The following is a 14,753-nucleotide window of genomic DNA, read 5'->3' as shown; positions in this document are numbered from 1 at the left end:
GTCCTTGGGAAGGACTTGATTGTCAGATAAAATGCCAAATCCAGTCTGAGCATCTGGTTGATTGTGCAATGAACCACTGTTAAAGTTCTAGAATATATTGAAAACCTGATTATTTTCCTAGACCTTGGAATGCAAAATTGCAACGCCTCTATAGCATTGGTTTTGTTTTGTACAGCATGGACAATTTGTTATGTATCCAGTTGCAGGCATCTGCATAGCAACAGCCACTAGGGGGTGTTGTCCTGGACGGTTTTGGCGGGAAACCTAGTTTCGGCGGGAAACCTAGGGCCAACCCCATTGGCTGGCCGCCTCCCTGGCCGGGTATATAAGGAAGCCAGGCAGCCCTTGTTCCTCATTACGCACCCCCCACAATAAAGAGCTGAACACGTACTCTGGCTGGCGTCTCTTCCTTGCGTCGGACCCACTACATTACACAATTCTTTGTTCTTTCATTTTATGGTTCTAGCTTTTTTAAGAAACAAAGTGTTCAATTCACTGGAAATCAGGCATTTTAACATCTGTATAAATAAATAAATGGCTAATTATACCAATGACCACAATTGGATCCAGTAATTAAAATTTCTGTTGTTCTTCTTTTAGAAAATGCAGTTGTGACTGATATTTCAAGATCCTCAAACATATTCCACAAGCAACAATTTTATCAATACTAGCATTAATGCTCTGATTACTAATTATTTAAAATCCATATCCAACAGCAACATCATAAACAGTTGGGATTTCTCTGTTGACTAAATTACTTCTAATAGATTTTGGGCCTATAGCATCAGGAAGAAAAGTAATTGGATATACTGAATTAAAATAATCCCTTCCAAAGGCTGGCAGTATGATTTATGATACCTCTTATTATCAGTCATAGCCCATGCTATGCTATGTTTCCATATGCTGTGGAATTTGTAAGATGATTATTTGATTTGATTTGATTTCTATATTGCTTGGAAGCAGCTCTTATTTTGGTAGCAGTTAATAGTCTCCGGTTAAAATTGTTAGGCATTAGCATCAGTTAGATTACATCTTTTTACTTTATATCCTTATAACAGTTGTATTTATAGGTATTCAAATGTAAATACTGAGGATTATTTTAAAAATCCCCAATTTCTATGCAAAGTTATTACTTTGACATAAAACATCATTCAACTTGGTTTTCATACTATAATTACGGAAAGAATCCCTTTTGTTTGAATGGAGAGTACCCTTCAGATTGAAAGGTAGAGATTTCCATATTACCTTTAGAATGATACCTGGAGCTAAGATATGTAATATTAGACTTGATGGATAAGTTTTATTTGTCATGCAGAGTTAACCAATGCATTGTATGGATAAAACATCTTTTATCTACCTTTGATTTAACTTACTGAAGACTCTTTTTGAGTTATGAAATGAATTGCTTAAACGTTTGCTCCATTTTCTGGAGTGATGATGTTTGCATGCTTCGTTTTCTTTAGCTTTCCTAATATGTTTCAAAGTAAAATGATTCCAAACATTGTTTGATGTGTCTTAGATGTGAATGCTCATACAAAGCTAAATAAAGTTTAATTTGAGAGACATTTTGGAATGAATGTCAGCATTTCTGAGCAGGAAAATAGGCACCCGAATGGGTGCACAGCAGTGAACCTCTGACCCACATTATTATCTTTTCAGAGAGCAATTTATTTTCCTGAGCTCTTCTGGAATTACTTATAACTTCAGAGCAAGCCTCAAGAGTCTATCACCTAATCATGTTTGTTATCCCTTAGCAGCAAATGGACTAAGTCTTTCTTAATATTTCTTATCAATTCTTGGAACACTGTCAGTTCTTAAGGGTAAAGTCTCATTTGATTCAATTTTGATTCACGGTGACTTTATGCATATGTTCATACAATTTTCTTGGCAACAGTAAATAATTGAATTATTTGACCCTCCTTAACTTTTTGACATCAACCAAGGTCAGCTAAGCACTGCAACCTAGCAGGGCAATCAATTCTTACTGCTACAAATAGCTCCACTGTGTCCATTTATTCCTAAGAATTTGTATTTCATTCTGGGTATGCTATTTAGGAAGATTGTTTTGGGTGAAGGGAAAGTGTCAAAATAAAATTCTGAATTTAGTTAATGGCTATCTTGAAATTTTCTCTACTTTTATTATTATTATTATTTATTATTGTTATTATTCAAAGATACCTCAACAGGGTAGAAAACAAGAATACAACTTTTGTGAGTAACAGACTAGGGATATAACAGTTGGTGGATCATGATATTAGGATACTCTTTTTTTAACTATTTACATTGAGTTATATTAAAGCCTCTCACAAATTATGTGTAAACAGGTTTTGCTTTAACATTGAGCAGAGGAGTGGGCAATCTGTCAATTTTTGTCCCCATCAAATTGTCCAAATTGTTGATTGAACATAGAGCAAGTTTTCTTTAGGTGCCGTTTAAGAATTTGCCAGAAAAAAACTGAAGAGTCGTTAAGTTTGCTTATACCTGTGATGAAGATCAGAAGTCACTTTTTAAAATATTTTTTTTCTTTTACCTTATTTTTCCCTTTCCCTTTTTCTTGCACTTTTTACTCTCTATTTCTCTTTTTTCTTGCTGGGTTTATTTTGCACTTGCTTTTAGGATGGCAATCAAAATTTTCAATAAAAACTATTAAAAACATGAGTTTGCCAGAAAGAATTTGCACATTTGTTTATGGTGAAAAGAATTCAGTAATTAACAATTAGTGCAAACCAAAACCAAGCCACCTCTTTTGTGACACAGGACACAGAAATGAAAGACAAACTGAAATATAATTGACCTTATTCTGTAAAAGCTGTCTGAATGAATAATATGAATCCGTTAGGCAAAAAAGCATATTTCTTACATTAGCAGAGGAGTTGCTGATCTCTACTTTAGATGCAGCAGCCTGGTACAAAGCCATTCTTTCTTTTAACGAGATGGCCTCCTGCTTCTCCAGAGGCACGTGGTCACTTTCTTTGATGCTTCCTGAAAGCCCACCAGCAGTCTTTTTATCACCCGTAGAACCTTGAAACAACAATAGAACATGGTTAAAATTTTCTGAACATGTATGGTAATTGCTTACTTTACAGGTACATACCAAATATTTTCTATTTTTTTTCTAGAGGTCATTCAAGCAGCGTTGCACAAATGAAGTATGATTTTGCTATTGAATGCATATGTAAGTTCTCTGAGTGGAAAATTGAAAAAGAAACACAAAAATAGCACAGTGGACAATCGCAAGTGATGGATTATATTTTTATATGTGCACACACGGACACAAAATCGCCACCTTACAATTCAGAATCCATCAATATTCAAGTCAGCCAACAGGTAGCCAGCTGTCAGATTGTGTTTCTCTTTTCCAGCAGCTTTTTATAGTTACTCGGCATTCATTTCTAAATAATTTAAATTTATCCAATACTTTTTAAAAGGGTTTTGCCTCACATCTTTTCCCATAACTTCTGTTCTCAGCTCTCTCCCCCTATTTCACCATTTTTCTTGTTGGAAAGAGATGTTATTATATAAGGTTACTGTTGAAAGAAAAATCTTCAGGTCCAGTCCAAGCTGGGAATAGTAGAACCACAACAGCATATGGTTCTGGGGCAGCTGACCAAATGATTTGATGAGTACAAGGGATTTTTATACAGTTGTACAACGTTTCGTAAATTGGAGGCTTGCTTTGTGTACCTTTGTTATTAGATAGGTTTAGCTTGTTTCACAAAGGTTAGCAATGGGACTAAAATACTTGCTTGCTTGGTCCTAATCCTGTCAAACAAACGTAATTAATTTTACCCCCTTATCTTTAGTCTGTCTGTTACCTCCATTGAGCTCTCTTTGTGAATCAACAGGCCTGATTCAATTTTTCTGCTTTTCGCAATAGCCAGGGATTTCATGAGTGAAACATTGCTTCTGTATTTCTTTTCCTGAGTTTTATTCTCGTGATTTGAGGGGCATAGTAAAAAAAGGATTGTGTGAGTGTGTGTGTGTTCTTACCTCATTACTTTTCTTGAATTTTTCTAGTATGCAAAAATAAGATGATTTCCCTAACTAGCTGATACTTTCTTCTTTTTTATTATTAGCACCACAGAGCATTCAAAGGAATGACTTCATGATAATAATAAATAATAATAGTAATAATAATAATAATAAACCTTTATTGTCAAAGTACAACATGTGTACATTGAGATTAGCTGAGCCTCCCCCTGTGCTCTCTCCCCCCAACACACAGTGACAACAAACCCTCCATCCCACCACACTATGTGAACCAACTACACCACACACCGGCCTCCCAAGTCAACTCTGCATAAGATTACATCCCATTCAAAAGCCTAACAGCCCACGGATAAAAGCTGTTCTTCAGCCTGTTGGTACGGCTGGCTATATTCCAATATCTCCTACCGGATGGTAGGAGAGTAAAGAGATACCGTCCAGGGTGTGAGTCATCCCTGAGAATCTTCCTCACTCTTCCAAGGCAACGAGCCCTGGCGATGTCATCCAGTGGTGTCAGGGAACAGCCCACAATGTCTTGTGCTGTGCTCACTACCCTCTGTAATACTTTCCTATCCGCGGCTGTCAGACCGGCATACCAAACCACAATACCATATGAGAGGACGCTCTCTATGGTAGACCGGTAAAAAAAGGGTCATTAGCTGTTGTTCTACCCTGTTCTTCCGCAAGATCCTAAGAAAGTGAAGCCTCTATTGGGCCTTTCTAGCCACCTGGGTTGTGTTAACTTTCCAGGTCAGATCTTCACAGAGGTAGACTCCCAGAAATTTAAAGGAGGGAACTCTCTCATGACACAGTTAAATTTCTACTGCTCGACAAAAGGGTACAGTCATAGTTATCTCAAATTGGTACTTTATGGTAAACACCTATTAAGAAATAATGGAAATGTTGTTGCACCTCTATCTCCCTTCCATTCATCCTCACCAATTTCTTTGGGGGTATGCTGGGAAACCTTCAGATTTCATTTGCTTACCACAAATTTTTGTCTTTGCCCCACTGTAATGAAAGCTTTACAATAATTTGACCTTATTTGAAAAATTGAAAGATGAAGTCATTCTGCAAGAGCTGTATCCTCCAGAGGCCAGAGCTTGTTATTTTAATACTGTAAATGGCTTTTAAAAATGTAAAATGTACATTATTTTCTCAGTTAACTTTACAACCGGGTCGGCCATTTTCTTTAGCATAGCAATTAATCAAACAATTCCTGTCATTTTTCTGTCATGGCATTTTTCTATTGATAGTTTAATGAACTTCTTAAATGTTTTATTAACTTCTCAGTTGTGCTAAGATATAACCTTTCCAGCAAGAGTGATCCGAACAATCAACATCTGTACATAAGACAACAACCCATTTTTATATGACTGATATTTTTCTATGTTCATTAACATGGTCCTTTCTTTCAGATTAAAATATACTGTATGTAAAAGAATTCCTAAGTAAAAAAACAAGTTTAGAATCAGGCTTAGTTTGAAACTCCAGTTGTGCTACAAAGAATAAATCCTCTTTTTACACAGTTCCCATTCATTTCTTTAAGGCTTACCATATTGAATGGCCATCATGATTTGTGCCCAACATTCATTTGCTCTGTTCTTTTGCTTTGAATGTTGTTCCTTCCATCCTCAAACTACTTCTATCACAGCTGGGAATGGGCTGATTAGAAATTATTTTTAGTTCTATGTGGCTTATAACATTCATGAGATTACTAAAGTCCTGAGTAATTTTCAACTTCACTTAACTCTGACTTTCAGGAGTTAAGAACCAAAACTTTCTCCGTAAAACACAAACTGATTACCCTTGCAAGAGCTATAGAAATCTTCCAGTTCAAGATACCCACCATTTTAAAAACCAAAAGCTGAGGGTGCTGTTATGAGTAGGTTTCTCGGACCTACCAATGTGAGGTGAACCCAGCACCCCAAATTCTCTGACAGAAGGCTGCACTCTGAAAAGGTCTGTTAGTTTGGCATACCAAACATGGAATTTCACAAAGTAGTATGACTGAAACTAATGAGCGTGGAAAGGTCTGATTTGAAAAGCTGAAAAACCTGAGAGACATTGATATAGACAGAGTGTGTAGTTCTCCACTCTGCATGACTTCTGCTTTCTTCACAGCTTGTTTAATTATCAACCAGTGAGGTTGACCATCTATTAAACCAAGGAAGCTGTATCAGATGGAAAATGATTTGGGGCAGGATTGACAGGAAAGTGTTAAAGCTTTATGGTGGTCTCTGTGGTCTGCCTATGAAACCTGCAAGTTTGCTGTCAGGACATCTTCCCATCTTTAAAGTTATAGAGGACCCCAAAAGAGTTTTTGAGTGTAAGGGGAATATTTATCAATATTGAATGCATTAAAAATCACAATGGATGCATCCATAGAATATTTATTGAATTGTGTAAAAATGACAATATTAAATCTAGTAGAGAGCAACATAAATGAAATATTTTTACTTTATTTAAAATAAAAAATAAAAAATGAGAAGGGTGTCATTGTTTCAAATTCTTGCAAATAACTTCAATATCTGGCCATTAATTTTGATTTCAAGGACCCTCGAGAGGGTCTTGGGGTGGGGGTGAGGGCAGGGCCCTGGACCACATTTGAAGAAACACTGCTCTAAGCCACCTATTGCATGGATAGTACTGAAGTATAATTCAGCCACCACTTTGGTCGCTATTACTTGTGTAGTCTGCTCTTGCTGAAAGTACTAGGTTGTATTGTTGTTAGCTGCGAAGTCGTGTCCGACCCATCGCGACCCTATGGACAACATTCCTCCAGGCCTTCCTGTTCTCTACCATCTTCTGGAGTCCATCTAAGCTCACGCCTACTGCTTCAGTGACTCCATACAGCCACCTCATTCTCTGTCGTCCCTTTCTTCTATTGCCCTCGATCTTTCCCAGCATTAGGCTCTTCTCCAGTGAGTCCTTCTTTCTCATTAGGTGGCCAAAGTATTTGAGTTTTAGCTTCAGGATCTGGCCTTCTAAAGAGCAGTCAGGGTTGATCTCCTCTAGGACTGACCGGTTTGATCGCCTTGCAGTCCAAGGGACTCGCAGGAGTCTTCTCCAGCACCATAGTTCAAAGGCCTCAATTCTTTGGCGCTCAGCCTTTCTTATGGTCCAACTTTCACTGCCATACATTGCAACTGGGAAGACCATAGCCTTGACTATACGCACTTTTGTTGACAGGGTGATGTCTCTGCTTTTTAGTGTGCTGTCTAGATTTGCCATGGCTTTCCTCCCCAGGAGCAAGCGTCTTTTAATTTCTTGGCTACAGTCCCCATCTGCAGTGATCTTGGATCCTAGGAAAATAAAATCTGTCACTACCTCCATTTCTTCCCCATCTATTTGCCAGGAATTGAGAGGGCCAGATGCCATGATCTTGGTTTTCTTAATGGGTTTTCAGCCCAAGTTTTGCACTCTCCTTCTTCACCCGCAACAAGAGGCTCTTTAGTTCTTTTTCACTTTGTGCCATTAGAGTGGTATCATCTGCGTATCTTAGGTTGTTGATATTTCTTCCGGCAATCTTAATTCCAACTTTTGATTCATCTAGCCCTGCCTTTCTCATGATGTGCTCTGCATATAAGTTAAAAAGGCAGGGCGACAGTATGCAGCCTTGCTGGACTCCTTTCCCAATTTTGAACCAATCAGTGTTTCCATGCCTAGTTCTCACTGTTGCTTCTTGACCCGCATATAGGTTTCCCAAGAGACAAATAAGATGGTCTGGTACTCCCATCTCTTTAAGAACTTGCCACAGTTTGTTATGATCCACACAATCAAAGGCTTTAGCATAGTCAATGAAGCAGAAGTAGATGTTTTTCTGGAACTCCCTAGCTTTCTCCATGATCCAGCGTATGTTGGCCATTTGATCTCTAGTTCCTCTGCCTCTTCGAAATCCTGCCTGTACTTCTGGTAGTTCTCGATCCACATACTGCTGAAGTCTAGCTTGTAGGATTTTAAGCATGACTTTACTAGCATGAGAAATGAGTGCAATGGTGCGATAGTTTGAACATTCTTTGGCACTGCCTTTCTTTGGAATTGGAATGTAAACTGATCTTTTCCAATCCTGTGGCCACTGTTGAGTTTTCCAAATTTGCTGGAAAATTGAGTGTAGCACTTTTACTGCATTGTCTTTTAAGATTTTGACTAGCTCAGCTGGAATACTAGGAGTACTGGGGTACTAGGTATCCAGTAATAAATCTGGTCACAATTTCACAACATCACTGCAACTAACTACCCACTATGAAAATTTAGCATAAATGTATCAAATATTACTTTGTAATATTTATTTTCATTTCATACTAATTCATGTAGTAGCTGGATTCTGTTTGTTTTTTCTAGTCCTCTTTTTGCATAAATCAGCATCAGGATACAGTATACCTGCTACAGAATCGAAGATTGGCTTGATATAAAGTGTTTCTATAAGGAATTAGGATTTGAGTGTTTTTTTAACATACATACTTGAAAGAGGAGTTTTTATTAAGGCTGTGAGCTTAATTTGACCAGTGGCTGAAATATATTTTTTGACAAGTGAGCATGGTACACAAATGAATGTAGATGTTAAAATAAGAGAGGAAATGCTGAGCTTAAAGACAGGTCTCAGAGATTTCTCAGGAAACAAAGAATAATGTGCTAATGTTATTTGGGGAAGCAGTCACATAGCATGTAAACTCCATAACCCTCACTTCAACAGGGAATATAGGAAATGTCATATCCAAAAGAAAAGAAGGCTATATATCTCATACACACTAAGGGAACTTGATTTTCAAATGTGGCATGATGGATGTCATTTATTTTTTTGATCAGTGCACTCTTTTTCTTAAAGATAGAGCATGTACGGATTCCACCCCTGTGGATCATCAGCCACAGCCAGTATAGAATTTGCACAGTAAATCTAGGAGCAATTCAATAAGTGGAACAGAACAATTTGTGTAAGCTGTCTCTTGGGATCATTTTGTGTGAACAGAACATAAACAAAATGCACACAGTGTATTTCCTTAAACTTTCTTTCGATGTATTCATCTGTGGTAAGGTGAACTCTAGATTTGTCTCATCGTTTCTCTATGTATGAAAATATCAGGCAATTCGCCATGATACGGGTGAATAAAAAACACTCCAAAGTGTAAATACATGAAAACAGTTCTTACTTCAGCTCGTACATACATACACTTCCAAATCGGAATGGTCACTGCATAGTACTTGCTATAATATTTGAAGCCCTAATTACGCACAGTTAAGTACTTGGAGACAACTCCACTCAAAAATTTATTCACTAAATCTTCTATGCTCTAACTGTCCTTGATGCTAATAGATGGCATATGAGCGTCATATGTCGGTAGTTTGGTGTTGCAGTAATAGTAGAAATCACAACTGATGGAAACCCATATTCATGGTCCAATTAGAATGTGGAATAGGTCACATCTAAGAATATTGTTATATCGACAGTTTTTGGAGTGTCTACCTGGCTCTTTTTGAAAGAAAAAAAAATCCAAATGTGTCCAATGGTTCCTACAACATATTGCTTACCTGTGCTATAGAAATTGTATTATAGCTTCCTTCTGTGCATGTCCATTTTTCAAGGCTAGACTTATACATCAATTTTGATCCATTCTGTATTATCTTATCTTATAATTACCAATTACCATGTAGATGAGTGCATCTTTGGAAGAGCTAAGGGATCAGATTAAGGACAGATCATTGTGGCAAAAATCTATTTATGTGCTTACTAAGAATCAACATCATGAGAAAGGCAGGGCTAGATGAATCAAAAGTTGGAATTAAGATTGCCGGAAGAAACATTAACAACCTAAGATATGCAGATGACACCACTCTAATGGCAGAAAGTGAAGAGGAACTAAAGAGCCTCCTGTTGCGAGTGAAGAAGGAGAGTGCAAAACTTGGGTTGAAACTAAACATTAAGAAAACCAAGATCATGGCATCTGGCCCTCTCAATTCCTGGCAAATAGATGGGGAAGAAATGGAGGTAGTGACAGATTTTATTTTCCTGGGCTCCAAGATCACTGCAGATGGGGACTGTAGCCAAGAAATTAAAAGACGCTTGCTCCTGGGGAGGAAAGCCATGGCAAATCTAGACAGCACACTAAAAAGCAGAGACATCACCCTGTCAACAAAAGTGCGTATAGTCAAGGCTATGGTCTTCCCAGTTGCAATGTATGGCAGTGAAAGCTGGACCATAAGAAAGGCTGAACGCCAAAGAATTGAAGCCTTTGAACTCTGGTGCTGGAGAAGACTCCTGCGAGTCCCTTGGACTGCAAGGCGATCAAACCGGTCAGTCCTAGAGGAGATCAACCCTGACTGCTCTTTAGAAGGCCAGATCCTGAAGCTAAAACTCAAATACTTTGGCCATCTAATGAGAAGAGCCTAATGCTGGGAAAGATTGAGGGCAATAGAAGAAGGGGACGACAGAGAATGAGGTGGCTGGATGGAGTCACTGAAGAAGTGGGTGTGAGCTTGAATGGACTCTGGAGGATGGTGGAGGACAGGAAGGCCTGGAGGAACGTTGTCCATAGGGTCGTGATGGGTTGGACACGACTTCGCAACTAACAACAACAACAAGAATCAACAATGACTTGGTGGCATGTAATCAGACAATATTATCCTTAGCTTTTTAAGTTCATGTCTTTACCATATCCCTGTTTTTCAGGACAATGTCTACCTTACCTCAGTTCAGTTAAATAGCTTTTATTATTTTAAAGCACAATATTGGACAGCCATTTTAATGAAATGGTACAGAGTTTCCTGCCAGAGCAGGGGTTGGACTAGATGACCTCCAAGGTCCCATCATCATCATCATCATCATCATTATTCCTTTTTAAAAAGGAAGTGGGAGGAACTGGATGGAGAGTGCTAGTAACTCTTTCCAGCAGCCTCCAACATGGAAAGCCTATCAGTACAAAAGGCCTTTCTATCCCTGTGAAGTCTATGGAGATTTTCAGTTATCCAAGTTTTGGTTGTCCCAAAGGTGCTTTTCAAAAGGCAACTGGACCTGTTTTTCCTTGAAGACATTTCACTTATCATCCAAGGAGCTTCTTAGTTCTAACGACCTGGGTAATGGGCTGTGTGATATATAATGTTTTGAGCACCTTGTTGACCCAAATGTGTGTGTGTGTGTGTGTGTGTCTGTTTGTATGTGTGTATATATGTATATATGTGTGTATGTATATGTGTATGTGTATACATGTGTGTATACGTTTTTGTGTGTATATATATGTGTGTGTATGTGTGTGTGTGTGTTTTGGCTTGCTAACAAAGAATACTTAACAAACATTTTATATGTTTTTAGCAAGCCAAAACACACACACACACACACACACAAACACACAAAAACACACACACACACACACACACACACACACACACACACACACACACACACATATATATATATATATATATATATATATATATATATATATATATATATATATATATATATATATATAATTTCCATGAGATGCTTCTGTAAAAAAACAGAATAACTATCATAAGCCCATCTCGGACATTTTACCATCATTGCCAGTGTAATACAGCGTAAATGCTGCCTTAATATCGGTTTCATTGGTATTTGCCATTTTGATAAAACTGGGGGTAGGGGGGAAGGCTAAAGAAGAATTTTGTTTGTTTCATATTTCTATCTATTCATTCTTTCACTTTGTATTTTAAACTTCTTAATTCTTCTCTTCCAATCCAAGCAAGGACCTTGAGAGCTGCGTTATATGAAATAGCATTTTTTTTAAAAGAGCAGCCATAGTCTGAATACACCACCAGGTGGAGTCTCTCCAGTAGCTATCTGAAAAATGTGCTGTTCTAATAGCCCATAAAATCTTGCATATACAGCTATTTCCATTTGGCAAAGTTATAACTATGATAAGAAATAAGTGATATGTCTGCATACTTTTATCATTCCTTTCATATTACATCAAAGGAGAATTTTAAAATTATTCCAAAAGATAATGCTTCTAACCAGAAAACTTCCAGGATGCTAAATGTAGCCATAGCTGTGTGGAAATGACTGTACTGCCCTCTTTTTTCTCTTTTGTGACATTCTTAAACTCTATATTTAAAAGTTCATGGTGAAAAAGGGAAGATTTGGTCAAAATTGAGGAAGACTAGAAGATGGAACGTATACATTTTGATCAGATCTCACTTTGTGATCATTCTCATATTCCTCTTTAGTTTTTCTATAAAAATACATGTTCAGATAGTTTTGTTGGATATTGGCTGTGCCTCTCAGTTAGCTATGCAGAACAAATAAAGTTGTACTCTGCTCAACTTTATCCTTCGACTTATATGTACAGTATATATAAATACATTTACACAGACACTCTCTTACACATACACCAATTACACTATTTCTTATCAAGATGATTATGCAGAGCAAAGAAAGGAATAAGAAACAATAAACCAGGCCCCTTTATGACTTGTGGACTTCAACTCCCAGAATTCTTCAACCAGAGTGCCTGGCTGAAGAATTCTGGGAGTTGAAGTCCACAAGTCATAAAAGGGCCAAGTTTGAAGACCCCTGCAATAAATCAAAGGATTTAAAGACATGAGTGATAACAAGAAAATCTAGCCAAAACTGGCCTACACTGAATCATTCACAATACTTTTCCTTAGCCTTCTAACTTTGCATTGCATCTTCACCTCTACACTCAGAAATGGATTCATATTTTGCCATTTCTTCTTTAAATTTCTCACTTCTCTCTTTTTGAGAATCTCACCAAGTTCTAACCATGGCCTTTTGGTTTCCTCTTCCTCTTGACTTATTCTTCTTTCCTTCATATATTAGTTTTGAAATTCAATGCTATACATTCTCCCTATGCAATCAAACTATCTCAATATATTTCTTTTGCGATGGTCATTTTTCTCTATATTCCATTCAATTTCATTAGGCACCCATTGATCATGAACCCTAAATCTTCTTGTCACACTTCACACAATTCTTAAGGACTCAACTTATTTTTATGCAGTATTTCTATTGGCACAGCAATTCACATTAGCAAGGAGGTAGATGCATGTTCATAAGCATAGCCATTTTCATTTCTTTAACATGTGTACATTTTTTGCTCCAGAATATTACTAGATTTCTACTACTATTTGCATCTTAAACACTATCCCTCCATTTCCTCATCTGTGGTAATCAGATGAGGATAAAAACAATCCACCAAGAGATAAAAACAATGAACTTTTTTTTGACAAATTATGGGTAAACTGTAATCGTTCACTCTGTTTTTCTCAGACAAATGCAGCTACTTTAATTTTTATATATTATTGTCAGATAATACTCTTCATTCTGTCATACTATTTGTAATGTATTGGGCTTAATTGTAACACCACGTGGTAAGCTGGAGCTAGCTAACGGCTCCCAGCATCTCAGACACCCCATCTCCAGGGCTGCTATTGGTTGCCACTAAGTGGCAATAGGCTGCTTTAAACCTACTGGCTGCCGCCTAGGGGCCAGGCTATAAATTGCTGCAAGCTGCAGCCCAGTTCTCTAGTTCAGATCCTGCAAGCAAATAAACGTGTTCATTGCTGAACTCACTCGCCTCGTCTTCATTCCTGCACAACGAACTCACTACACAACACTATTTCCAGCAAATCACTCTGGTTGTCAGCTAACAACATGACATCGGATATATATTCATGTCCCTGGCTAGCACAACAGCCTAATACACATCTCAAACAAACACTCCATAAGCATTCCTTATGGACCCATTCATTAAAGAATCAGGGACATAACATGCCTGTCTTACTCTCTCTTCAATGTCCAACTGTTTACAATTATATTCTATTTATTCTCACCTGTGTTTTGCTCCCATACTATACCAGTCTTATCACATTCAGCAAACAGTATTGGATTCAATAATCATGCAAAGCATTCCATAGTTTACACCTACACATTTTATCTCATGTTTCTTCCAAATCGGCAAATGTACAAACCTACAAACTTTTTCAAAGGGAGTGTGATGGCTCAGCGGATAAAGATGCTGAACTTGTCAGCTGTAAAGCTGACAATTCAAGTCTGAGGTCCGCGTGTTGCAAGACAGAGTGAGCTCCCGTTACTTGCCCCAGCTCCTGCCCAGCTCTCAGCTCAAAAGCATGCAAATGCAAGTAGATAAATTGGTACTACTTCAGTGGGAAGGTAACAACATTTTGTGCACCTTGATGAATAGTCATGCTGGCAACATAGCCGCGGAAATGTCTTCAGACAATGCTAGCTCCCTTAGGTAAGAAACGAACACGAGCGCTGCCCTTGAGAGTTGGAATCAGCTAGACATGAAAAAACCTTTATCTTCACAAACTGTTTTAAATTTATACTTTTATCACTGACCTGCTGAAGATTAAATCTGATCTTTTAACCCCTGCCTAGCATACAAGCTACAATATACTTCTCAAATTTTGTTTACTGTCATCTCTAATACAATTTCAATCAGAATTTTGCCCAATATCTTCCCAAACGCCTTTAGAAACTTATCTTCCTGGTAGTTTTGCACTCACTTTTTCTTATTTTCCTATCATTCTCTTATACATCACCAAAATACTGCTTCCAGTATTCCCTTCCTTCAGTTTCATCCCAATTCCTTAATCATTTTTTATTTTTATTTCTGTTCGCTCTGCTAAAGGCTTGTTTACTGCCTTTTATCCATTGCTCAAACAAGTTTTATTTCCATCAAAATTAGTTTTCACACCTTCAGTAAGAAACATGATAGCAAATTTGACAGTTACAAAATAAAGGACAGATG

At 37.6% G+C, this 14,753-nt stretch overlaps 1 protein-coding gene across 2 annotated transcripts in view; it reads right to left on the bottom strand.

Moving 5' to 3' along the window:
* XIRP2 (xin actin binding repeat containing 2) overlaps positions 1-14,753 on the bottom strand; it is a 142,931-nt gene that overhangs the window by 83,902 nt on the left and 44,276 nt on the right. For both annotated transcript variants that reach the window (XM_083365366.1, XM_083365367.1), the window contains exon 2: positions 2,861-3,021. In XM_083365366.1, the coding sequence (XP_083221492.1) occupies positions 2,861-3,021 (161 nt within the window). The remainder of the gene's footprint in view (positions 1-2,860; positions 3,022-14,753) is intronic.

Source organism: Vipera ursinii, assembly GCF_947247035.1.
Source record: "Vipera ursinii genome assembly, chromosome: 1".
Lineage (NCBI taxonomy): Eukaryota > Metazoa > Chordata > Lepidosauria > Squamata > Viperidae > Vipera > Vipera ursinii.
Note: the sequence above shows the minus strand (reverse complement) of the source record. Positions and strands in the feature narration are given on the sequence as shown.